This window comes from Oratosquilla oratoria, chromosome 43 (assembly GCF_046742065.1).
Source record: "Oratosquilla oratoria isolate Oo_2021 chromosome 43, ASM4674206v1, whole genome shotgun sequence".
Taxonomy (NCBI): Eukaryota; Metazoa; Arthropoda; class Malacostraca; order Stomatopoda; family Squillidae; genus Oratosquilla; species Oratosquilla oratoria.
This window is the reverse complement of record NC_134819.1, coordinates 36,321,798-36,348,674: the sequence shown is the minus strand read 5'-3', so window position 1 is coordinate 36,348,674 and position 26,877 is coordinate 36,321,798. Positions and strand designations below refer to the sequence as shown.

At 37.7% G+C, this 26,877-nt stretch overlaps 1 protein-coding gene across 8 annotated transcripts in view; it reads left to right on the top strand.

The window, feature by feature from the left end:
- LOC143021821 (beta-galactosidase-like) overlaps nucleotides 1-26,239 on the top strand; it is a 47,177-nt gene extending 20,938 nt beyond the window's left edge. For all 8 annotated transcript variants that reach the window (XM_076179583.1, XM_076179580.1, XM_076179584.1 and 5 more), the window contains exons 4-13: nucleotides 2,144-2,294; nucleotides 3,464-3,527; nucleotides 3,712-3,809; nucleotides 8,269-8,449; nucleotides 11,237-11,458; nucleotides 12,574-12,692; nucleotides 22,635-22,835; nucleotides 23,171-23,368; nucleotides 23,634-23,876; nucleotides 24,126-26,239. In XM_076179583.1, the coding sequence (XP_076035698.1) occupies nucleotides 2,144-2,294; nucleotides 3,464-3,527; nucleotides 3,712-3,809; nucleotides 8,269-8,449; nucleotides 11,237-11,458; nucleotides 12,574-12,692; nucleotides 22,635-22,835; nucleotides 23,171-23,368; nucleotides 23,634-23,876; nucleotides 24,126-24,335 (1,687 nt within the window). In that variant the 3' untranslated portion in view covers nucleotides 24,336-26,239. The remainder of the gene's footprint in view (nucleotides 1-2,143; nucleotides 2,295-3,463; nucleotides 3,528-3,711; nucleotides 3,810-8,268; nucleotides 8,450-11,236; nucleotides 11,459-12,573; nucleotides 12,693-22,634; nucleotides 22,836-23,170; nucleotides 23,369-23,633; nucleotides 23,877-24,125) is intronic.
- Nucleotides 26,240-26,877: the final 638 nt, after the last annotated feature.

Sequence of the window (26,877 nt, the reverse complement as noted above, 5' to 3'; positions counted from 1 at the left end):
CAGAAAATTGGAGTGAATAGAAGCAGATTGTGAATGGATGAAGGGATAATGTGGCCTGAAGGGATGAAGTGGATGAGGAGGGGGGTTGTCATAGAGCTAAACAGTGGGGGGTAAACCCAGTCTTTCTGTCGAGTCCTGGTGTGGGAGACCTGTGCCTCACTGCATTTTTTTTTACCCAAATATTGTGATAAAGGGGCAGTGGTGGCCCTGCAAGATGGATGTTGGTAAAAAGCATATCCAAATCACCCCTCTTTGAAACCCATAGATGCCCTTGCCTCCATTTGGAGATATTTAGTCTTTAGACTGGCCCAAGATATCTTATCAGTATCAACTATCTTTCCTTTAAGGCATAATGAGAGCTGCCTGTGACTATGCCCTTCTCCTCCTCCATTTGGTGCTGTAACCATTGCTAGCCAGTGACATAGAAACAGAGCCACACTAGTATAACACAGTCAGTAGTCCTTTTTTTTTTCTTAGAGAGGGCTATGGGAGGGCCTGAGGATTGTTGCTAGCTGCTGTGGGGGTGTGGGTTTCTGGTTAGTGAAACTTATGATAACAAAATTATTTGCTGTGGAGTTTATTCTTGTCTGTAAGGCTAATTTTTCCAGTATGTAGGCTGAGAAAAGTTTTCTCTGTTAGCCTGGCAGAATATGATTTATAGTAAAGTCTCAGTTATCTGGTCACTAACCAGAATTTACATTAACCTAAACAGAGCAGATAAGAAGGACATTGTTGTGGGTCACATCATACATCAAAGGTGTGTGGGTGGGGGCTGTGGGGGATGGGAGTGATCTGAAGCCTTGGGATGGTTTGCCAAAATACCTAATGTCATTCTATCATATACCAGTAACGAAGGAGTTTAGCATTAAGATATTAAGTCATACTAACCATTGTATTTTGAAACATGATAGAATTGAATCTATAGGAAGTAGAACATCTTGTTTATAGATGTAATAGCAGTAGTGCATTGAATGACTGTATTTGTATTTAACCCCTTCATTACCGACCCGTCAACCTTACGTAAACAAATGTTTCAAACCGTCCCACAAATGGATGGAGACTTATGTTTGTAAACACAGACACTTGCCACCACGTGGGTAGAAATAACCCAGAAACCGAGGCCTTGAGAGCCCTCAATACACACAGCTTATAACTGTGACACGTGCGTGTCACGGGGAGCACGCTCGGTTCCTGGCGGGTGCACTCAGCCGTGACACACAGGTGTCACAAAACACACATCCGGTACTCAAGGGGTTAATTGGCAATTACATATGTATTACTAGGGGCTAGAAGGGGAAATGGGTAATGGAGGTAAAAAATTGTGACTTTTGTCTATAAGTACCTTTTGTATAACCAGAAATTTTTATTAATAGACAAATGAATTCCTGAAATAGTCCATATATTCAGTATATGTAGATGGGAGGGGTAGTTAAAGTGGCTGGTTTAATATCATGAACTCAACCTCTCAGAGAGGGCTAGGAATATAATGAAGTCTGCCCTTACTTATTAGGCAAGGATCGAACTGCCTCCACATCTAACTTTTACCACAAGTAGTGATGCACTAACCTATTTGGCAAATTATATACACAGACGCTCCTCAACTTACGTTTTAGTTACATTCCGAACGGCCGAACATAAGTTGAAAATGAACGTAAGTTGTTACTGTACTATACATCCGTAAATTCTATTTCCGTATCTTATAAAACACCCCTAAATCATTAATTATACACATAACATTGTAAAATAATAACATTAATTTCAAATGAATTAAATTCAAGCAACATAAATTGAGATGGTGGAGGAGGAGGGGGAGGAGGAGGAGGAAAAGCATGTTCAGTTTGTTGTTTGTGCAATGTAAAAAATGGACGCAGAGTCATGCGCAAGTATCGTTTGAACTACGGAGAGTGTGCTAAACTAAAAAATTCACTCAAATTTTTTTTTTTTTATAATTTTATTTTTTACAGTCAGTTCAAACGTAAAATCGAAAAAACGTAAAACGAATGAACGTAAGTAGAGGAGCGTCTGTATATATATATATATTATTGATATGGGTTTTTACTCACCCACTCCCCATATAATGGGGAGAAGACCTTTGGAATATATTATTACATATTTACTTACAGTAAATTATTCTGCTTTGCAGCTATGTTGAGTGGTCAAGTCATGAGCCAGAACCTGGTGTATATGATTTCACAGAAGGGTTGGACCTTGAGGCCTATCTGCAGGAGGCACAGAAACAGGGCCTTCTGGTCATCCTCAGGCCTGGGCCTTTCATAGATGCTGAAAGAGACATGGTTAGTTTGGTCACCTTTTCTCTTATAGGCTTTCAGTGGTTTACAAGTACAGGTACTCCTTGTTTAACGACCTACTCGGTTAGCGACGACGCGGAGTTACGACGGGCTTTATGACAGACGTTTAACGTAAATCTCCCGAAGTTATGACGTCGTGTACGATAATTAAGTTGGCTGAGGCAAATTTGTATGATGTTATAATTGAACTTGTACGGTGGATATTAGCTGTGAGGTAAAGTGTTCTGAAGCTTAGGTCTACATTACCATCCTGCAAGCTGCAAAAACTACCTGGGGTACAGTATATACCGGTAGTGGTAAATTTTTAGTTTCGACCATGGGCGCAATATAGCAATAGAAAATTAATGATTAATTTTGTAAATTATAATGTATCAAAGTAATATGCAATTTTGTGAGCGGAAATAAAAAAAAGGTGCTAAAACAAATTTCGTAAGTAACGAAGTCATGTCGCACGAATGGTACACCATGTTTGTTATGATAGATGCCGATGTCGAAGAAATAAAAGGATGATGAATTCGTCTAACCTAAACTAAACTAACCTGACCTGTGTTTGATAAATCATTACCTGCAAATTAAATGTCATCCAGCTCGTCCTCGTTGTCGTCGTCGTGAGAGACGTTGGCAGACGACAAGATGGCGTCCCAATCCTATGCTACCGACTTCATTCATTAGCATATTTTCTTGTAGCATGGTATTTTTTACTTTCATTTCCGCCCACAAAATTGCATATTACGTTGATACATTTTAATTTACAAAATTAATAATTAATTTTCTATTGCTATATTGCGCCCATGGTCGAAACTAAAAAAATACCCCGGTATTCAATATGGAATGTCAGCATACGCGGATTTGGTCATATACGGTAATTTCAGGAACCTAACCACCATAAATAAACAGTAAATAAAGCTTTAATGTACTGTATAAAAGAGGGAAAATACACGAAAATAAAGATACATGTATTGCTGGACATTGTACATACAGTACATGTACATATATGTATACACTTTCGCTTAACGACCAATTCGGTTAACGACGGCGCGCTGGTCCCAATTGTCGTCGTTAAACGAGGAGTGGTTGTAGTATAATGAATATACAGTTATCACTTGGAAGAGGTGTTTCATTACAAAGTAGTATAAGATAGCACTGGGTTGCAGGGTGGACTTCCATACTGGCTGTTGCGCATTAATCCTCTCATGCGACTCAGATCGTCAGATCAAAGTAAGGTTATTCATTACATTTTGTAGTATTGTATATTAGACCAGTGTAATGTTTGTCTTATATATTTAAGAATAGTGTCTCTGAGTGAAAAGAAATTTGAAATTGATTTTATAAGAATTAAGATGAAATCATAATTGAATATATGCTTATTTATATTTTTTTGCATTTATTTGGTCAATTGCAGGTTATATGAAATATGTAAACAGGTGGTTGGGTGATATTCTGAGTCCTAAACTTAAACCATATTTATATGAAAATGGTGGGCCCATTATTATGATACAGGTATGTTGCAAATTATTTTTTGATTTATGGTAGTTCCTTTATCCATGGAATAGATTTCTAAATTTTGATTTCTGTGATTTTTAGCTTGGGTCATAAAAGGAGGCAATAATGCAAATTACTTGTTTTTCATATATATATATATTATTTTTAAGATACTCAAAATTTGTTCATATTGGAATACATACATATACCAAGGCTTTTTCCCCCTTACAAGGGAGGTAGCCAAAAAGAAAAAGGCATAAAATCATTCCCAACCATTCCATCCCTAAATACACTCCACTCCCTCTCACCCTCCCTCTTATCTTAGCACCTCCTGGATGACGGGTCATCCCTGCACCCTGTCCACTGCCCTGGGTCAGAGGCAGTGTCGCAAGGCACAGCACATCCACAGCAAGGCCGCTTCATTAAATTGGCGACCCCCCCTCTCCGTCCCCCCATGCAGAAAAGGAGAAGACGGGGAGAAATCCCTTCGGGCTGCATCAAATTTTGCTCACACATACTACCTCACCCCCCATCTCCCCACCCATTCCACCTCATGCATTACGACATCATCCATATACAACCATTCTCCATTCACTCCTGTCTTCTGTCCTCTCCCGTCCTTCCTCAACAGACATTCCCCTCTTCCCCAAAGCCCCCTTCACCCCATCCATCCATCTCATCCTAGGACGTCCCCTCATGTTCACTCCCTCCACATCTGCCTTCCATACCTCTTTTACTAGTTTTTCTTCATTCTTTCCATGTGCCCAAACCATCCTAATACTCTTTCATCAACCCTATCTTCCAACTCCTTTTCCACCCGTTCTCCTCCTCACCTCCTCCTTTCTCACTCTATCCAGCTTAGTAACCCCTATCATACTTCTCAGACACCTCATCTCAAACACAATGAAACTTCTCCTCTCTTCCTCTCTTATGTTCCATGTTTCTGCCCCCATACAGTGCTGTTGGCACAATCACTCCTTCATACAGTCTCCTCTTAGCATCCATTCCCAAATGTCTATTCCTCATTACACTTATTAATCCAAGGCATTTACTAGCTTCTCCTGCCACATTTGCACCCAAGTATCTAAAACTATCCACTTCCTCCAGTTGCTCCCCCTTAATGCTCACTTCCAGTCTGCTGCCACTTTCACCCCTTGTACATCTCATCACCTTACTTTTACCCACATTTATCTTCAGCTTTCTTTTTTCACACACTCTCCCAAACTCTGTCACCAACTTCCTCAATTCCTCCTCCAATCCTGCCACAAGTGCAGTGTCGTCCGCAAACAACAGCTGGCTCACCTCCCACTTTTCTCCATTTTCTTTAACCATCTCCAATCCCTGACCCACCACCCTTGCATTCACCTCTCGCACCACCCCATCCATGTATAAGTTGAACAGCCAGGGAGACATAATGCATCCTTGATGAAGTCCCACCTTTACCTTGAACCACTCACTCTCTCCATTTCTAATCCTTACACATGCTTTACTACTCTCGTAAAAACTCTTGACAGCTCCCAGAAGCTTTCCTCCTATCCCGTATATCTGCATAACCTCCCACAGTGCCTTTCTGTCTACCCTATCGTAAGCCTTTTCCAGATCCATAAAAGCCCAAAAAACATCCTTCCCTTTCCTATAGCTTTCTCACATATCTATCTTACCACAAAAATCTGATCTACACAACCTCTACCCGTCCTAAATCCACACTGTTCCTCACCAATTACTCCCTCTGTTCCTCTCCTAATACTCTCAATCAAGATCCTCCCATAAGCCTTCCCAACTACACTTAACAGGCTAATCCCTCTGAAACTACTACACTCACACTTGTCCCTCTCTCCAACAAACTTTGAATAACCTCACCAGCCAGTCCACCATCACTGTACCTCCTTTTTTTTTAGACATTCTGCATATCATCCATCCAGACCAGGTGCCTTACCTGCTTTCATCATCTTAACAACTGCCTTCACTTCATCCTTCCTTATTTCTCCTCCATTATCCTCACTCATCACAGTCATTTTCTTAGCATTTCCTACTGCAACTATCTTTCCCTCCCTATCCTCCTTCACATTTAGCAACTCCCTAAAACATTCTGCCCATCTTCCCCTTACTGCCTTCTCTTCCATTATCATCTCTCCACCTGCACCTTTTACTTTTTGTTCTCTACTTGATTCACCTCCTCTTCCTCTCTTAATTTCTTTCCAAAACATATTGGAATAGACTATGTTAATGGCATTGTAACAAGACTGCAAATAGGTGGCTCATGGATAGGGTGAAGTTAATAGATAGATGTGAATGGAGAATGGTTGTGGACGGAGTATAAATTGGCATGGCCCAAAGGGATTTGTCATCATTTTCTCAATTTGAGCATGAGAGGATGAAGATGGAGGTTTATGTAAATAAGTGGGACCCTGTTGTGAATGTGTTGTGTCTTGCTGCATTGCTTCTGACTCAGGCAGTAGGCAGGGGACAGGGGTGATCCTTCACCCATGAGGAGCTAAGATAAAGGGGAAACAAATGGGTAATAATAGAGTTGGATGGATGGATGTGAGTGCAAGCCTTGGTGGGCTACCTCCCTTATAAGGTAAGGTTGGGACATAGATATGAATATATGCAGCCCAAAGGGATTTATCCTTGTCTTCTGTATTTACTCATGAATAGATGAGGTGGAAGGGTCATTATCTAATGAAGCTGTGGGTGGTGCTGTCTTGCTTCATTGCTTCTGACCCTGGCAGTGGACAGGGAGCAGGGATGGTCCTTCATCCACAGGGAACTTAGATGAAAGGAAAAACAAATGGCTGTTAGATTGGTGAAGGGTGGGTGCATACCTTTGCTGGCTACCACCTTTATAAGGGGGAAGAGGCCTATATATATGCATGTGTGTAAAGTTCTCAGATAACCTCTGTTCCTGTATCTCATCACTTTGGTAATTAACTGTACCACTTTCATATTTTTCTCAGATCCTCCTTCCACCAGCCAGTTCCTTTCCTCACCTATACAATACTTCTCACATTGTGTACTTGTAATATTTTTTTTTCAATAATCTCCTAAGTTTTCCTACTCTCCTCTCACCTCCTCAGTTTCTGAACCTTCCCATTCATCCCACTTCTCCCTCATCCATCTTTCATATTCCCATGCCACCTTATTTTTTTCTCAATTTCTCAACATTTACTACATTTTCCTCTTCAGTAGTTGTGTTTACATATTCTCTTTGTCACTTCTAATATTGTCAGCAGAAGTTGATGGTCCAAAATAACCTCCACCCCCTCTCAGTACTGTCACATTAAGTATCACTTAACTTCTGAGTCACAGCTATGTGACCCATTATATTGCATGTATCTTTACTGTTACATTTGCATGTGTACTTGTATATAAATTTCTTTCTGACACATGCACCACAGGCAATCTTGTAGAACACATGTTAATATAGAATTAATATTTTCATCCACCATAGGAACTTCATAATTGACTGTCATTCCTTCACTGTGCTCATCTCCCACTCAAACATTCATCCAGCTTCATCCAGAAATATTCTTTTTCGCTGTGTCTGATACACTCACAATCATCTATTTCATATTACCAAATCTCACCTTCACATTTATCATTCACATGTTTATTTCCTTGTGGTTTTAGGCTCGCATTCATACATCCTTAGTAAACAATACAGCCACACCTTTTGTTCTCTTACAACCTGATTTATATCCTCTCATTCTCACCATTGCCTTTCCCTTTCATTTTACTCACAGCCAAAATATCCAGGTTACTCTCTTCCTTTTGGAGGGGAGTGTTTTTATGCCTTTCCCTTTGTGGCTACCTCCCTTGGAAGGGGGAAAAAGCCTTGGTATATGTATGTATATGTATGTACTCTCTTCCTTTATTCACTCATCGTCCACTTACTGATACATCCATGCATACTCATGTAGCCAATTTTCAGGATCAAGGACCGTTGAAGTAGCTGGTCAGGTTCCCAAAATGTTAGCCCCTTGGTTGTTTATCAATGCCTTTTTTATTTTTCTGTCCTATTTAAATGCTTCTTACAACACAGGAAATGAGTGTTGTATTTTTGTTGACCCTAACTACAGGCCTGTCTCGTATTTAATAGGGGAGAGAAGGAGACATGGTGTAGGGGGTGTTACAGAAAAGTTTTATAAAATGTAGCATAAAGGTCACCCCCCCTCTTATAAAGGGGGAAAGGCCCTTTGTTTTGTATGTATAGCAAAAAGGAGGAAAAGTAAAGGTTAACAGTGGTTCAGCATTTTTCTATGAATAAATTTTGATTTTTCAGCTATTAATGAATGTAGTGTAACTCATCTATAGGGGTGGCTTAAGTCCCTTTGGTATTGACTAAATATAACTTGTACACTTAATACTCTAGCATTGGGTATAGTAGTTATATAAATCTTGGCTAAAACCCTAGCTAGGTAGTTTTCATGAATGGACAGTAATTTGATCACTGAAGATAAACTGTTTTGTCCACAAGGTTGAGAATGAATATGGCAGTTACTATGCATGTGACTTTGCCTACACAGCTGCTCTTCGTGACCTCTACAGATCAAAGCTTGGGGATAAAATAGTGCTCTTTACTACTGACGGTTCAGGTGTTGGATACCTCAAGTGTGGGAAGATTCCTGGAACTTATGCAACAGTGGATTTCGGTGCTGGTAAGAGGAAATTTGCATGCAGTACCTGATTTCTTGTTTTTCAGCTGTTACCTACTGTATATCCATACTGCCATGATGTCCTGATTGGCACTCAGTTTGAACTATCTACATCAGGGTTCTTGCCTCCAGATAGTGGCATACTAGTCTACTCACCCATCACACTCCCCTGATGCTTTGTGTATATATATATATATATATATATATATATATATATATATATATATATATATATATATATATATATATATATATATATTATATATATATATATATATATATATATATATATTCTTTTTAATGCAGTAATACAGTAGAAAGAATGGCAGTCTGATGTTCAATCATTCTGTTGCCCTCGCTCTCTCTTACAGGTGATTCTGCTTCTAGGAAACTGGCCATGCCCATAAGTCACACAGTGAAGAGATCTTGTCTTGCTGTCTGGAAAGAGGATTACAGGACAATGTAGTTAGTTTAAGGTATTCTGCATCCTCTTATTGGTGGCTACATGTGGGCTAACTTCTTTATGTTGACTGGTTGATTATGTGGTTGCTGCTTTAGTGAGAGATAGAAGGCTATCTGTTGCCCTCTCCCTTGCTGTACAGACATTCTCCTTGTACCTAAGGCCCCCTTCCCCCACCCATTCTTCCCATTCTTGGTCTTCCCCACAAATTCAATCCATGCACCTCTGCATTCCACACTTTTTTCATAATTTTTCTTAATCCCTTTTTTCCATTTGCCCAAACCATCCTAGTATTCTTTTATCAACCTTGCCTGCTAGCTCACATTCCATCCCTGCCCTCTGCCTCATTTCAGTATATCTCATTCTGTCCATCCTTGTAACTCCCACCATACTTCTTAATCTCTTCCATATGATGATGCATATGCAAGCATCATGAGGCATGAGTGGATATGTCAGGATGCCGGTGTCGGCATCTTGATTATATTCATTTTGTAGTTGTAGCTGAGTGACTCCCAAATTCTGTGAACTGACTTGATCACATTTTCTGTGTTTATTATTACTCAGTGAAAGAGAATGAGTAATACAGCAGTGACTTTATATTTTATAATGTGAGTATTGTGATGCATCAATCATCATACCTCAGGCATCTGATGCTGCACACGAGAATTTGACTCGTATTGAAGAGGTTAAACACATTAAAACTTCTTTCTCCCTTCCATAGATTCTAAATCTTGGCCTCATACAGTGTTGCAGGCACAATCTCCTGTTCATACAGCCTTCTCTTTGTATTCATCCCCAGATATCTATTTCTCGTGACACTTTACATTTCCCTTAGGCACTTATTTGCTTCTCATACTCTTTGATTTACCTTCACCCCCACTCCTCCTTTCCATTACATACATACATACATACATACATATACCAAAGGCTTTTTCCCCCTTCATGGGGGGTAGCCAAAAAGAAAAAGGCATAGAAACCACTCCCACCCATTCCAATTCCTATATATTCCACTCCCCTCCACCCTCCTCCCTCCCTCCCATCTTGGCACCTCCTGAATGACAGGTCATCCCTGCATCCTGTCCACTGCCCTGGGTCAGAAGCAGTGACCCTAAATACTTAAAGTTCTTCACTTCCTTTCTTCTTTAAGAAGAATTGAAGCATTAGTCTCTATGTCTCTGGCTTGAAGGAAGAGGTGTGGGAGGTGTAGGTACAGGAGTACTGATCCCTTGTGTGAAAACACAGAGATAGAGCGGGAGATAGTTGGTGGTACAGATCCTCTGGGGCCACAACTTCCTTTGGAGGTGGGGTGCATCCTCTTTCATCTGGATGACGATGACCTGACATGAATCTGGGGTTCTCTTTGGTTGTCCTTCCTTCCCTCATGGTGGAGTAGCTTTTAGCAGACAGGATGTGCTAAGTCCATATACATGTACTTATCTGTGTATGTAATATGTGTTCTTTTGGATGTTGAGTTAATAGAAAATCATGCAAATAGAAAATGGAGTTGATTTCCCTAGAGTTATACCCACCATGGGTATGTGGAGGGGATGAAGTCTATCTATCTACTTATTATATCACAAAAATGATTTTTTTTATAAATATACACATACTGGAATATGAATGAACATATCAATAATCTACTACTGTAACAATAGTTGTTGTTGTTGTTGTCGTTCCCTAGACTGTCTGTCCGAGCAGTCCCGTCTCCCCAAGGAATGCCACAGCCGAAACTGGGTTTTCCCACAAATCCTTTATAGAGTGTATGTTGTGTTGTTTGCGTGCATGATTGTGTATAATGCAGTCTTCCAACACATAATGGAAGACACATAATGTAACAATAGTATGCAGTAGAAAATGGTTGGAGTGGTTGTGTACAATGAGTGGGAGTGGTTAATGTACCAGGCAGCCTCTTGGTGTGTTTGAAAATGAGATTGGCGTGTAATTTATTTAAAAAATCTAATTGGAAATTAATTTCTAGTATGACATGGCATGCTGAAGCAAAAATGTGTTACTAGAATACATGTAAATAAACAAATACCTGTATACTTGTCAGATGGCTTTCCTAAATTATAATGAAAAAGATTGTAACTGCATTGTTGCACAAGATCATGTTGAGAGGCTGTAGGTATAGTTTCAAACGACTTCTTTTAGACATCTACATAGCGAGTTGGTAACGTCCTAGTCTCATGCCTGCATGAACAGAGGTTTGAATTCCAAAGGAAGAGTCAGTTATTTAAACTGTTGAAACAAGTCTATATATAGAAACACATTTTAACACTCACCACTTGGTTTCTGAACTAAATTAATTTTTTTTTGTTCAACAATTGTAGGAGGAGATGTCACAAAGCCCTTTGAAGCCCAGCGTTTGTTTGAGCCCCGTGGCCCACTCATCAATTCTGAGTTCTACCCAGGCTGGCTAGACCACTGGGGTGCCCCCCATGCTACTGTGGAATCCTCAAAAGTTTGCAAAAGCTTGGATGACATGCTGGCCCTGAATGCTTCGGTTAATGTGTATGTCTTCCATGGTGGCACCTCATTTGGTTTTGGAGCAGGTAATCTACTTGGTGGAATGGATAACATACATGTAAATATATGTAAATACAGATATATGTATATAAAGTGGAAAAAAGAAGAAAAGGTATTTTGGTATATGTATATGTAATCATCTTCAGTGATACATATATAAAAGGCCTTTTACCCCTCTTCCTCTATAGATGGGGATGGCCATTATAATGAGGTAACCAGCTTGAATAGCCTTCACTAAAATGATATTGACCAGAAACATTATCTTTAAATTTTCTGCAAATAATCCATTAACTCTTTCCTTACCAGGAACTACTATTTTTTTTTAACTGCTGTTGTTGTTGAATAACATGTCAGATAATCTTTTGGTGAAAGGGAATTTGAGAGTGGAGGATAGGTGGAGAAAGATGAAAAGGGCTGAAGGTAGAGAGATGCTTAGAGTAAATATAAATGAGAAGGAAAAGGAGAAAGAATACCAGGAGAAGCTGAGGGAAGTGTAGGAGGTGGTGAAGGATAGGGTAGAAGTGGGAGAAGAGGAATGGGCGATGTTTTAAGGAGGAAGTGACAAGGTGTGTGGAATGAGAAGGATGGGAGGGAATAGAAGGAAGGGTAGTGAGTGGTGGGATGATGAAGATGGTAGTAGAAGAGAAGAAGCAAATATATAGGGATTGGTTGCAAAATAGAACTTGAGAAACATATGAGAGGTACAAGGAAAGGAGAGGAGAAGCAAAACAAAGGAGGTAAAGAGGAGAGCATATGTAAAATGGGGTAGGAGTATGACAGAAATTTTTGAAAACAATAAAATTATGATTTAGAAGGAAGTTAAGAGAGTGAGGGGAGGTGAATCAGGCAGAGAAGCAAAGGTAAAAGGTGCAGATGGGCAGATGTAAATGAAAGTGAAGGGCTGGTTCAGAGACTTAAGAGTGTGCACCTCCAGATGGAGGTTGACAGATTTTGAAGGTGTGTGGCAGGGAGATATATCTCTGACATCTATCATGCAGGACCACTGCATCCAAGTACCCACTTCTTGTGAAAGGCTATAAGTATGTAGGTACACTTTCATAATGTTATACAACAAAAAAGCACAAGCAGTGAACTGAAGTAATTTTGGTATGTGAAATAATAATCTTGTTTGTTTTTGTAGGTGCTAACCTCGGAGGTACATATCAGGCTTGCCCCACATCATATGACTATGATGCTCCAGTCTCAGAAGCTGGTGACCCAACACAGAAGTATTTTGATATGATGAAAGTTATTTCCAAGGTAAATTAAAGAGGGAACAGGTTGTGCTCTGAAAAAGTAACAATCAGTCCATTGCCTTGGATTGCAGGGGACCTACAACACCAAGAAATCTTATTAGCTGTTAGGAAGGTGGACATTAGCATTCTTGAGTTCAAATTCCTGGGTGGATATGAAAAAATGAGTGCTGGTAATGAGGTTTCATGTGTAATCACTGCACCTTGCCGGGCTTGCTTGCTGTCTTATGCAGACATCACCCACAAATAATGCCAGTCCAACACCTGTGTGGATGAAAAGATGATAAAAAAAAAAAAAAATCAAGAGACCTTATACTCCAAGACTGGGTAGTTGAAGTGGTTCACCTTGTTTTTGTACAGGTTCAAGTTAGTGGCAGGCAGAGCTGGGTAGGTGTGAGAATGCAATATCTATTAATGGGATCAGGGTTGCACTTATTGATTATGGTATTTGGGTCTCTTGATAGTGCTGACAGTAGCAATTTACCTTTTCTGGGGGAAGGTAGGCAATTGCTCAAGTGTTACCTTTGTAGATTATTCTTGAGTTGGAGATCCTTTTCACTTCTCTCACAGGGAAGTGTTGTGGGGCAGGGCAGGAGTGCAACAGAGGGACTTTGGTTTTGGGAAGGCTGTTGCTCCCTCCCTTTTGTTATTTGGTTATTGTTATTATTCATTCTGTATTATGGGTGTGACTCAACTAGATTAGGTTTTGGGAAGGTATGTTTTGGGTACCTTTTCTGGTCCCATCTACATATGGGGTGAGCTGAGGAGATCCTGAATAGGGGTGCTCAGTTGTGAAAGTTGCTATTGAGCTGGGTTACTTCCTAATCCCACCAGTGGGTGACCACTGGGTCTACACCGCCTCCCATTTAGGTTGTGACTTAAGTGTTTCTAGAGATCATCATCTGCCCCCATCATCATACACTATAGTTAGAGGACTTATGGTTGTTAGTTGGAAGAGTGAAGTTAATGTTTGTGGGAGAGGAAATTGGCGGTGACTAAATATACTGTTAGTCTAATTTGCATCCTCATTCTCAGCATAATCCAGGGGAACCACTTGGGGGTGGTGAGGCAATGGTAAGTTTCCTTTCAGCCTGCTTTTGAATCCCATTATGGGACCTTGTTTCTCCTTATGTAGGGCTGCAAGAAATCTAAATGGGATTCACTGCAGGCAAGGAAAAACTTGACCCCTATTCTCCAAAGTAGTATCCATCCAGCTTTTGTGGTCTCTTACTCATGAACCTGCCCCATATAAGATAATGACTGCATAAGTTATATATATATATATATATATATATATATATATATATATATATATATATATATATACACACACACACACACACTTTCAACGAACGGACGGCTTGACGAACGCTCTGAAGAAAAGTGCAGATTGAGGATACCAACGCAAAGAGAAGTGCCTTTTTGTATTTGCAGGGGGGGGGGAATTGCTCGTGAGGTAGTGGGAAAGTAAGGAAAGAGGAGAGGGGGAGGGATTACTGGGGAAATGGAAGATAATGAGGATGTGGAGGACTTGGCCCAGGCAGACGGGCGGAAGATCAACATGAAACGACCACCGGATGACGAAATGGCAAATAAAAATGTAAAGATTAGAAGTATAGAGAGGAGAAATACAGTAGAAAGTGACGAGAATATGTTCCAGGGATTTAAAGAGGGTGGGGGGGACACAACCCCCCCCAGACTGATAAGACTAGAAGAGAGAGTTGATAAGGTGATCGAGGACTTGGAACGTAAGTTAGGTAATGTAGGCTCCATTCTACAAAGAATTGAAAGATTGGAACAACTAGAGAAGGCTAACAGAAACTTAACTGAAGAAGTAGAGGACCTAAAAAGACAGTTAGGAAATGTAAAGGAGGAGAATGAGAAATTGAAGAAGAATAGTAATGAAAACAGTGAGAAAATAGCTACAGAAGCTAAAAATTGGAGAATAACTCAAGAAGGGAATAAGGTTTCATTCACTGACATAGTCAAACAGCAATTGAAAGAACATAATGAAGACTCAGTTATTAAAGTGATGAGACAGAAGGAGAATATAGTAAGAGAATTAGCTGACAAAAAGAAATGTATAATTATATTAGGAATGGAAGAGAAACATAACCCAGATAGAACCGCAAGAATCAAGGAGGAAAATGAAAGGGTAAGCAGTTTATTAAAATTAGTCCAGGAAGATGAACCAGAAATTATAAAGGAAATTGAGGAAAAATTCAGACTCGGAAAATATAGTACAGATAAGACCAGACCAATTAAGATTAAATTCAGGTCACAAACAACGGCAGAGAAAATTCTATCCAAGACAGGGAAACTAGCAACAAATGATCAATATAAAAAGGTATGGATAAAAAGAGAAATGAATAAGGAGGAAAGAGAGGCAGAAAAGCAGAAAAGAATTGAAGCTAAGGCAAAAAACGAGGAAAGAACGGAGTCAGAGAAAGAGAGATTCTATTGGAGAGTAGTGAACATGAAAATAAAGCAGTTCGACATACTAAAGAAAAACATAAGGGAAACAGAGAACACAATGGAAGTGGCAGAAAACTAAGAGTGTCTTACACAAATATAGATGGATTGATAACAGGATTGAATGAACTGAATGATTATTTGAAAGAAAAAGAACCGGACATAATGGGAATTGTAGAAACAAAATTAAAAGGCCCACTACCACCCAACAGTGTAGGACATGATACATACAATTATTGGATTAGAAACAGAGAGAAAAAACAAGGGGGTGGAGTTATGTTCCTGACAAAGAAGGATATAAACGTGAAAGGTGTCATATATGGAAAGAATACAGTAGAGATGATTATGATAGAAGTGGAAGACCGAGATAAGAAGAGCAGAAAATTTGTGATCAACTATGTGCCTCCGAAAACAGCCTCATGGGAGGAGAATGAACATAAAAGTATGTTAGAGGACACAAAGATAGCATTAACTAAAATAATGGAAGACGGAGGAAGAATAGTTATGATGGGCGACTTTAATTGCAAAGAAATCTGCTGGGAAGAAATGACAGTAAAGAGTGGGGATGACTCATGGGGAAATGCTCTACTTGAGATGATTACTGACCATTCAATGACACAATGGATACAAGAGAACACTAGGTATAGAAATGAAGAAGAACCATCGAGGCTAGACTTGATAATTACATCTGAACCTAGAATAGTGGACAAGATTGAATATAAAACACCAATAGGTAAAAGTGACCACATATTGATTGAACTGGAACTTAATGAAGAAAAATATATGAAAAGAAATGAACAATATAGAAAAGGAAGAATGATGTATGAAAAAACAAACTTTGATAAAATAAGAGAATTCTTCCAACAAGAAAACTGGGAAGAAATATACAAAGAAGAAACATCAGTGGAAGAGAAATGGAATATTTTGACAAAAATTTACAAAGAAGGAGTGGAAAAGTATGTCCCAAGACAAAAACAAGAAAAAGAATATGTAAAATGCTGGTACAACAAAAGTTGTAGGGAGTTAAAAGACAAAAGAGACAAAGCCTGGACCGGATGGAAAAAAGACAGAAGACCTGAAAAATGGAAAATATATACTGGTTATAGAAATGAATATGTACAAAAGTGCAGAGAGGAAAAAAGAAAATATGAAAAAGATGTTATAGAAAAGTGTAAAGATCAACCAAAACTATTCTACAGATTTGTAAACAATAAACTGAAAAACAAACAAGACTTGGAGAAATTAAGACAAGGGGGAGTTGAATACACTGAGGAAATGGAAATGGCAGAAATTATGAACAAACATTTTAAATCAGTGTTTACAAGGGAAAATATACAACCTGAAGAGATTGAGTGGAAGGAAAAAGTCCCCCTATGGAAGAAATAGAAGTAACGAAGAATGAAATATTGACACACTTGGGTAATTTTGATGTCAGAAAATCGCATGGGCCAGATGAAATAGCAAACTGGATTCTGAAAGAATGTAGGAATGAACTGGCAGACAAAATACATAGCATAATAAGCAGTTCCTTAAAAGAAGGAAAAGTTCCAGAAGATTGGAAAAAAGCAAATATAGTACCTATATATAAAGGAGGAAATAAAGAAGAACCTACCAACTATAGACCAGTCTCTCTAACAAGTACAATAGCAAAAATATGTGAAAGAATTATCAAAAGTAGATGGGTAAAATACTTGGAAAAAAACAACGTACTAAATCCAAGGCAATTTGGATTCAGACAAGGACGATCATGCGTCACCAATTTAATATGTTTCTATTCAAGGCTAATAGATATAATACAAGAAAGAGATGGATGGGCTGATTGTGCATTTCTAGACCTAAAAAAAGCTTTTGACAAAGTACCACATAAGAAGTTGCTTAAGAAATTAGAATATGAAGGAGGAATACAAGGTAAATTGCTAAATTGGATGGAAGACTTTTTGCAAGAAAGAAAAATGCGAGTAGTGATAAGAGATCAGCACTCAAAATGGAATGAAGTAATAAGCGGTGTCCCGCAGGGAACAGTTCTGGCCCCAATAATGTTTGCTATATATATTAATGATATGGATGAAGGAATTGAAAGCTATATGAGCTTCTTTGCAGATGATGCAAAATTACTGAAAAGAGTGAAAACTGAAGAAGATTGTGAATCACTACAGAGAGATCTAAATAAAGTACAAGAATGGAGTAGGAAGTGGGAGATGGAGTTCAATACAAAAAAGTGTAGTATAATGGAATTTGGAAAAAGCAAAAACAGAATAACAGGATCATATAATTTAGGAGAAGAAGGAATAAAAAGAGTAGAAAATGAGAGGGACCTGGGAGTCATTGTTATGAATAATATGTCACCTGAGAAACATATAAATAAGATTTTTGGAGAAACTTATAATTTAATAAGAACAATCAAAGTGGCATTTACATACCTGGATGAAGAAATGGTGAGGAAAATCCTAGTCACCCTGATAAGACCAAGATTGGAATATGCAGCAACGATATGGTCACCAAGTACAAAAAAATGTATAAAAAAACTTGAAAGAATACAAAGAGCAATTACTAAACTGGCACCAACACTCTCAAAACTATCATATGAAGAGAGACTACAAAAACTTAAACTACAGACACTAGAGCAAAGAAGAGAGAGAGGAGATTTGATAGCTATTTACAGAATCATGAAAGGCATAGAAATTACTGATAGAGAGAATCTGATAAAATGGGATGACAGAAATACAAGAGGACACGGAAAGAAAATAAAAAAAGACAACTATAGAAGAGATTTGAAAAAGAACAGCTTTCCTCACAGAGCAATAGACAGTTGGAACAAGTTAGATGAGAAAGTGGTGTGTGCAAAAACAATACATGAATTTAAAAATAGTTTAGATAAAATGAGATATGAAGACGGGACCTCACGAGCATAGCTCCCCTTCCCGTAAAATACAACTAGGTAAATACACACACAAACACTTCAACGAACGGACGGCTTAGAAGACGTTCTGAAGAAAATTGAAGTTTCGTGGATCCCAACACAAAGAGAAGTGCCTATTGTATTTACAGGGTGGGGGGAAATTGCTCGTGGGGTAGTGGGAAAGTAGGGAAAGAGGAGAAGGGGAGGGATTGCTGAGGGAAATGGAAGGAAATGAGGAAGGAGAGGACTTGGCCCAGGCAGACAGGCGAAAGGTAAACAAACGGCCCCCCGACCAGCTGAGCGACGATGAAATGTCTAATAAAAATGTAAAGATTAGAAGTATAGATAAGAGCAATACAGTAGAAAGTGATGAGAATATTTTCCAGGGATTTAAAGAGGGTGGGGGGGACACAACTAAACCCCCCCGACTAACAAGACTAGAAGAGAAGGTCGATAAGATGATCGAGGACTTGGAGCGTAGGTTCGGTCATGTTAACAACATTGTACGGAGGGTTGAAAAATTGGAAGAACTAGAGAAGGCGAACAAAAACTTAACTAAGGAAATTGAAGAATTAAAAAAACAGTTAAAAGAAGTAAAAGAAGAGAATAAAGTCTTAAAGGAGAATAATAAGGAGAACAAGGATGGTTGGAAAAAAATCCAAGAAAATAGCAAAGATTCATTCATTGACATAATCAGACAGCAAATGAATGAACAAACTGAAAACTCAGTTATTAAAGTGATGAGACAGAAGGAGAATATAGTAAGAGACTTAGCAGACAGAAAGAAATGTATAATTATATTAGGAATGGAAGAGAAACATAACCCAGATAGAACCACAAGAATCAAAGAGGAAAATGAAAAAGTAAGAAATTTACTAGAATTAGTTCAGGAAGATGAACCAGAAATAATGAAACAAATGGAAGAGAAATTCAGGCTCGGGAAATATAGTACAGACAAGACCAGACCAATTAAGATTAAATTCAGGTCACAAACTACGGCTGAGAATATCTTATCCAAAACAGGGAAACTAGCAACAAGTGAACAATATAAAAAGGTATGGATAAAAAGGGAAATGAATAAAGAGGAAAGAGAGGAAGAAAAACAGAAAAGACTTGAAGCTAAGGAAAAAAACGAGATAAGAACGGAGTCAGAAAAAGAGAGATTCTATTGGAGAGTAGTGAATATGAAACTAAAGTCGACATACAAGAGAAAAACAAAAGGGAAACAGAGAACACAATGGAAGTGGCAGAAAACTAAGAGTGTCTTACACAAATATAGATGGATTAATAACAGGATTGAATGAGCTGAATGATTATTTGAAAGAAAAAGAACCAGAAATAATGGGAATTGTAGAAACAAAATTAAAAGGTCCACTACCACCCAACAGTGTAGGACATGATGCATATAATTATTGGATTAGAAACAGAGTGAAAAAGGAAGGGGGTGGAGTTATGTTCCTGACTAAGAAGGATATAAACGTGAAGTGTGTCACATATGGAAAGAATACAGTAGAGATGATAATGATGGAAGTAGAAGACAGAGATAAGAAGAGCAAAAAGTTTGTGATAAATTATGTGCCCCCGAAAACAGCCTCATGGGAAGAGAGTGAACATAAAAGTATGTTAGAGGACACAAAGATAGCATTAAACAAGATAATGGAAGAGGGAGGAAGAATAGTTATGATGGGCGACTTTAATTGCAAAGAAATCTGCTGGGAAGAAATGACAGTAAAGGGTGGAGACGGCTCATGGGGAAACGCTCTACTTGAGATGGTTACTGACCATACAATGACACAATGGATACAGGAGAACACTAGGTATAGAAATGAAGAAGAGCCATCGAGACTAGACCTATTAATTACATCCGAACCTAGAATAGTGGACAAAATTGAATATAAAACACCAATAAGTAAAAGTGACCACATATTGATTGAACTGGAACTTAATGAAGAAAAATATATGAAAAGAAATGAACAATATAGAAAAGGAAGAATGATGTATGAAAAAACAAACTTTGATAAAATAAGAGAATTCTTTCAAAAGGAAAACTGGGAAGAAATATACAAAGAAGAAACAACAGTAGAAGAGAAATGGAATATTTTGACAAAAATTTACAAAAAAGGAGTGGAAAAGTATGTCCCAAGACAAAAACAAGAAAAAGAATATGTAAAATGCTGGTACAACAAAAGTTGTAGGGAGTTAAAAGACCTGAAAAATGGAAAATATATACCTGTTATAGAAATGAATATGTACAAACGTGCAGAGAGGAAAAGAGAAAATATGAAAAAGATATCATAGAAAAGTGTAAAGATCAACCAAAACTATTCTACAGATTTGTAAACAATAAACTGAAAAACAAACAAGACTTGGAGAAATTAAGACAAGAGGGAGTTGAATACACTGAGGAAATGGAAATGGCGGAAATTATGAACAAACCTTTTAAATCAGTGTTTACAAGGGAGAACGTACAACCTGAAGAGATTGAGTGGAAAGAGAAAGTCCCCCCTATGGAAGAAATAGAAGTAACAAAGAATGAAATATTAACACACTTGAGTAATCTTGATGTCAGAAAATCGCATGGACCAGATGAAATAGCAAACTGGATACTGAAAGAATGCAGGAATGAACTGGCAGACAAAATACATAGCATACTAAATAGTTCCTTGAAAGAAGGAAAAGTTCCAGAAGATTGGAAAAAAGCAAATATAGTACCTATATATAAAGGAGGAAATAAAGAAGAACCTACCAACTATAGACCAGTCTCTCTAACAAGTACAATAGCAAAAATTTGTGAAAGAATTATCAAAAGTAGATGGGTCAAATATTTAGAAAAAAACAAAGTGTTAAATCCAAGGCAATTTGGATTCAGACAAGGACGATCATGCGTCACCAATTTAATATGTTTCTATTCAAGGCTAATAGATATAATACAAGAAAGAGATGGATGGGCGGACTGTGCATTTTTAGATCTAAAGAAAGCTTTTGACAAAGTACCACATAAGAAGTTGCTTAAGAAATTAGAAACTGAAGGAGGAATACAGGGCAAACTACTAAATTGGATGTAAGACTTTTTGCAAGAAAGAAAAATGAGAGTAGTGATAAGAAACCAGCACTCAAAATGGGATGAAGTAATAAGCGGTGTTCCGCAGGGAACAGTTCTGGCCCCAATAATGTTTGCTATATATATTAATGATATGGATGAAGGAATTGAAAGCTATATGAGCTTCTTTGCAGATGATGCAAAACTACTGAAAAGAGTGAAAACTGAAGATTGTGAATCACTACAGAGAGATCTAAATAAAGTACAGGAATGGAGTAGGAAGTGGGAGATGGAGTTCAATACAAAAAAGTGTAGTATAATGGAATTTGGAAAAAGCAAAAACAGAATAACAGGAGCATATAAATTGGGAGAAGGAATAAAAAAAGTAGAAAATGAGAAGGACCTGGGAGTCATTGTTATGAATAATATGTCACCTGAGAAACATATAAATAAGATTTTTGGAGAAACTTATAATTTAATAAGAACAATCAAAGTTGCATTTACATACCTGGATGAAGAAATGGTGAAGAAAATCCTAATCACCCTGATAAGACCAAGATTGGAATATGCAGCAACGATATGGTCACCAAGTACAAAAAAATGTATAAGAAAACTTGAAAGAATACAAAGAGCAATTACAAAATTGGCACCAACACTCTCAAAACTATCATATGAAGAGAGACTAGAAAAACTTGAACTACAGACACTAGAGCAAAGAAGAGAGGAGATTTGATAGCTATTTACAGAATCATGAAAGGCATGGAAATTACTGATAGAGAGAATCTGATAAAATGGGATGACAGAAATACAAGAGGACACGGAAAGAAAATAAAAAAAGACAGCTATAGAAGAGATTTGAAAAAGAACAGCTTTCCTCACAGAGTAATAGACAGTTGGAACAAGTTAGATGAGAAAGTGGTGTGTGCAAAAACAATACATGAATTTAAAAATAGTTTAGATAAAATGAGATATGAAGACGGGACCCCACGAGCATAGCTCCCCTTCCCGTAAAATACAACTAGGTAAATACATATATACATATACCAAAAGGCCTCTCCCCCCTTATAAAGGAGGTGGCCAGCTAAAACATGCACCCACCCTTCACCCATCCCACACCTTTTGTTTTTCCATTGATGTAAGCTCCTTGTAGATAAAGGGCCATATATACAACATAAGTTTTATATTATCAATATTTTCAAGATATTAGTGATATTCCTGTTGATCAATATTATGCAGCTTTCTTTTATGATTAAGACTTTTCACTCAAAAAAGAATGATCACCCTTTAACTTGCATTATTCCTTTATTTAACCACCTTTCTTAAATCTATCCCTTACTACTTCCATGACTCCACCTCTTGATGCAATATTGTTCACAAGGTTATTACTGGCTAAATATTTCCTATGAACATGATAATATTTTGTGGAGATTTCATTCTTGTTGATGTCAATGGATTAGGTTCAGTTGAGTTGTGTTTTCTGGACTGAAAGGGATGATATATTTATATTGAAAACTGATCAGGCCTTATTGTTCCGACAGTACCTGTCTATCCCATCTGGTCCTGAGCCTAAACCTACACCAAAGGAAGCCTATGGTGATGTACCTGTCATTCCTATTGGAAGTCTTTTTGAACTTGCTGAAGTTTCACAGTCAGTCATTAGACCTTGGCCCGTTTCATTTGAAGACCTCTCTGTTCAGAATGGCCTAGTCCTCTACCAGACTAACATCACATTTATGGTGGTAAGTATTTATCCATTTGTAAGGAAAGAAACTTAAGGTATATATGTAAGAAAGCATCCAGATGCAGCCATGATAGCCACTGATCTGTCCCTGTATAGCCAGAACAGATGGAATTTAGGAGTAACCAAACATACTATTATATCGACATTGAAGTACTGTTCTAATATCAGTAGTGTAGGTAATTGAAGAAGATTTGAGATAGGAACAGATAGCTATTTGCATTAACTTTTTCTACACAAAGTATGCTGGGACAGTGTTACTTGTCATATACAATTTATATGTAACACTTCTAGGAAATATTAATGTAGATGTAATCATGATCTTTGCTTCTAAAGCCAGATCCGGCCAGGTTGAGTCTGAATGATGTACATGATCGAGCCTATGTGTTTGTGGATGAAAACCTGATAGGTGTTGCATCCAGGGAACAAGACATCTCTACTCTGCCAATCTTTGCAAAAGTAAATTCAACCCTCTCTATTATTGTTGAGAGTCAGGGACGTGTGTGCTTTGGTAGTGGCATCAATGACCTCAAGGTTTGTAGTTATTTTGGATTATATATATATATATATATATATATATATATATATATATATATATATATATATATATATATATATATATATATATATATATAATGGATATATACTTTCTAATGAGTGACCAACAGATGATAATAATAATGTATGCCTTTGAGTTTCATTGACTAGAGACTTGCAAGCCCACAGTAACTAAGAGTGAAATATTTAATTTTCATGCAGTAGTCATGGTGATTGTCTTTTAAGTGAACTTACTTTTTAGGGACTGCTGACCAATGTAACTCTGAATGGCTATCAACTAAAGAACTGGAGAATGACTCCGTTACCTCTCACTCATACACAACGTTTTAAAAAGGGAATTGCTCGAATGCTGGAGCGGGGCCAAGATATTGTATCGAGAAGATTGTTTGGAACCCCACAGGGTGGCATGACATTTTATTGGGGAGAGTTTGATATTCTAGACAACCCAAAGAATACATTCCTTCGTCTAGATGGATGGACAAAGGTGAGGTAGTTCATTTGTACATAGAGAAGAAAATGCAATAAAATATGTGATTTTGACACCAATGTTTGCTTTGATATCTAATGTACATTTCTGTGTGTAGATTTAAGCAGTGTTCTCTTGCTCATGTGTTTTTCTTCTGATTATCTGTTTTCCATAAAACAAATTGACTAGGCATGGGAGAAACAAATCCAAAGATTGTATACAACACTTATTGACTTAATAATTTTAATTTTATTTCTGTTGATACAGGGTTTGGTGTGGATCAACAATTTCTTGATTGGTAGATACTGGCCAGTTGTGGGTCCTCAGCAAACACTCTTTGTCCCCCATGGTATTCTAAAAATGGGGCCCAACGAAATCTTTCTCCTGGAACAGGAAGCTTCTCCGTGTTCATCCTCACTAGACTGCAAGGTTGTCTTTGTGGACACACCAGTTGTAAATGGACCAACACCAAAATAATTCATTCCTGAAGAAAAGGGAAATTTGTGATACTCGTTGCTTAAGTGTTTTGGGGTTGTATTTGTAAATTTATCTTTTATTTGATAACATATCTTTCCTTTTCCCAACTTGATATGTTTCTGTTATTTTATGAAAGCATATTGCAATGAAATTTTACCAAGATCTTGAAATATGGCCAGCTTAGGGCTAGTGAAGTTGGTTCTATTCCAGTATTATGTAAATGCATTTTTCACTTCTATTTTGCATTTGAAAGATGTATTTTTTCTATTGAATTGTAGGTAAGTTAGGTTAGCTTAGGTTAGGAGCTATTGGACACTGTAAATTTCATGTTAGATATTTGTATTTGTGTGATTCTGGAATTTTACTGTGAAGTTGTACCAGATCAGTGCTTTGTTATGTTTTGGTAAATAGATGAATGTAAAGAAGACTACTGAATATGAATAGTCTAAAAGGAGTTTGGGGAGTGATATTGGATGATACAGCAGTAGAAATAGAATAGATTTCTGGGATATATTAATAAATGAAGAAAAAGTTGATGAAGATGTGAAAACTGTAGAAGATATAATGATGAGATCATGATAATAATGAGATGATGATTATATGATAGTGACAAAAATGAAAAAGAGATGTAGGACCAAAATGCTGCTGCTGCAGATGCCTTGAATTTTACTGGCTAGATCCTTACAATCCTACAGTGGCTAACAATGATCCTTGTGATCTCTTTGGGAAGAAGCATTATAGTTGCTTGTGTTGTATTAGTGTGGGACTGTGTCTGTGTCCATTCAGTGGGTACAGACCTAAAGATCAGAATTCAAGTTATTTTCTTTTCTTTAATAATTTATTGTGAAATTACATTGTATTCGTGTGGAGTGGGACTGTTTCTATGCCCATTCAGCGGGTATGGATCTAAAGATCAGAATTCAAGACTATACCATAAAATGTCACTGAACCAGTTTGATATATTTTTCACATTTTTATATTGGTTAAGTATGAGAATTTTTTTTTCAGTTGATAGAGGTCACAGTGGTTTGGGGCTTACCTAGTAGCTCAGGTAGATCTACTGCCTACATTGTTAGTGGCCTAGATCACACTTACATTATTCCTTGGTTTTATGTATCCAATGTTTTTTGTTTAATGTTTGAAAAAGTTCGATTTTGGCACACATGCTAGGATATCAGTAGTTCTCTTTTCAATTCCAAGAAGTACACCATTCGTGTCTCGATGCTCGATGCCCTGGTAGAATACAGATTATACCATACCTTCTAGAACTGAAAAAAAAAAAAAAAAAAAAAAGTCTCCAAAGACATTCCATCTCAGAGAACATAATTTTCTCTCTCTCTCGTACAAAAGCAAGATAGAATACACTGAATGATGCATCAAGCATGTTGATCTTAGTACACTTGTGTATTAGCCATCACCTTTTGATGTCAACAGAAATGAAACCTAATCTTGGAAGAGTTCCTTGAGAATCAAAACGGGCTCTTTTAGTTTCCAGTGATTCAAAATCATGGCCTTCAACATCACCTCTTGCAGCTTAGAGGGCTTCAGATTTGAATTGGAAACCACAGCATTACAAAGCATGCACTGGTGTGTTTGGAGATCATCATTTCACATGTAAGTGAAACCAACGCTCATGTAGTCATCATTCCATTTCTTTTTCTTTTTCTTTTGACATGATGAAGGGTTAATAATCTGTGAATTAAATGAATGAAAAAGATGAATTACTGTAGGGTTGATGGTGATTTCTACTCTGTTGATACTTTTCTACTTTTGGACGCACTCTTTGATGTGGAAATGCAAGCTTGTTTGTAAAAAGAATGTAAATAGTAGCTGGCAGGAATCGGTGCCACTTATTTTGAGTTGTTAATTTAAATAATACCCAAATTATTAAAGTATTATTAGAATATATTGTATTATTTTAATGTATTTTATGCCATTATTTTCAGGAAAAAGTGTTCTTATTAACCCCTTCCATACGGTGCCGCACACGTAGGCGTCATGGACTTAGATCTCGGTGGCAGCAGCCAATGCCAGCCGTACGACGTGTCGTAATAATACTCGCATCATAAAATATAGTTACCGCTTATATCGATCGTTCTCTCTTCACCCGTGAATTTTGATAACCATAGAAAATGCGATTATAAAAGAATTAGAAAGAATGTCATTATGGAGGGGCGACTACAATAAATATAATCAAGACGCCGATATGGCAGCCTCGCGAATACACTCGCTCCCCATGACGCCTACGTGTGCGGCACCGTATGGAAGGGGTTAATATAGTGAACACAGTAAAACTCAGATGTACTTGTGTTACTGATTCACATTACCTCATCATCTATCTGTACCAAGATTTAACCTCATTCTCTATAATTCATTATGTTACACTGGGGAACTTAACGAAAGAGTCGTTTTCTCTTCCACTGGCATTAAGATGGTTAAACATTTAAATTGATTTATTTACTATTTTTGCTAAATTGCCAAATCCAAAGTTTCGCACCCCCTAAAAGGTTATCTCGCACACCTTTTGGGAACCCCTGGCCTA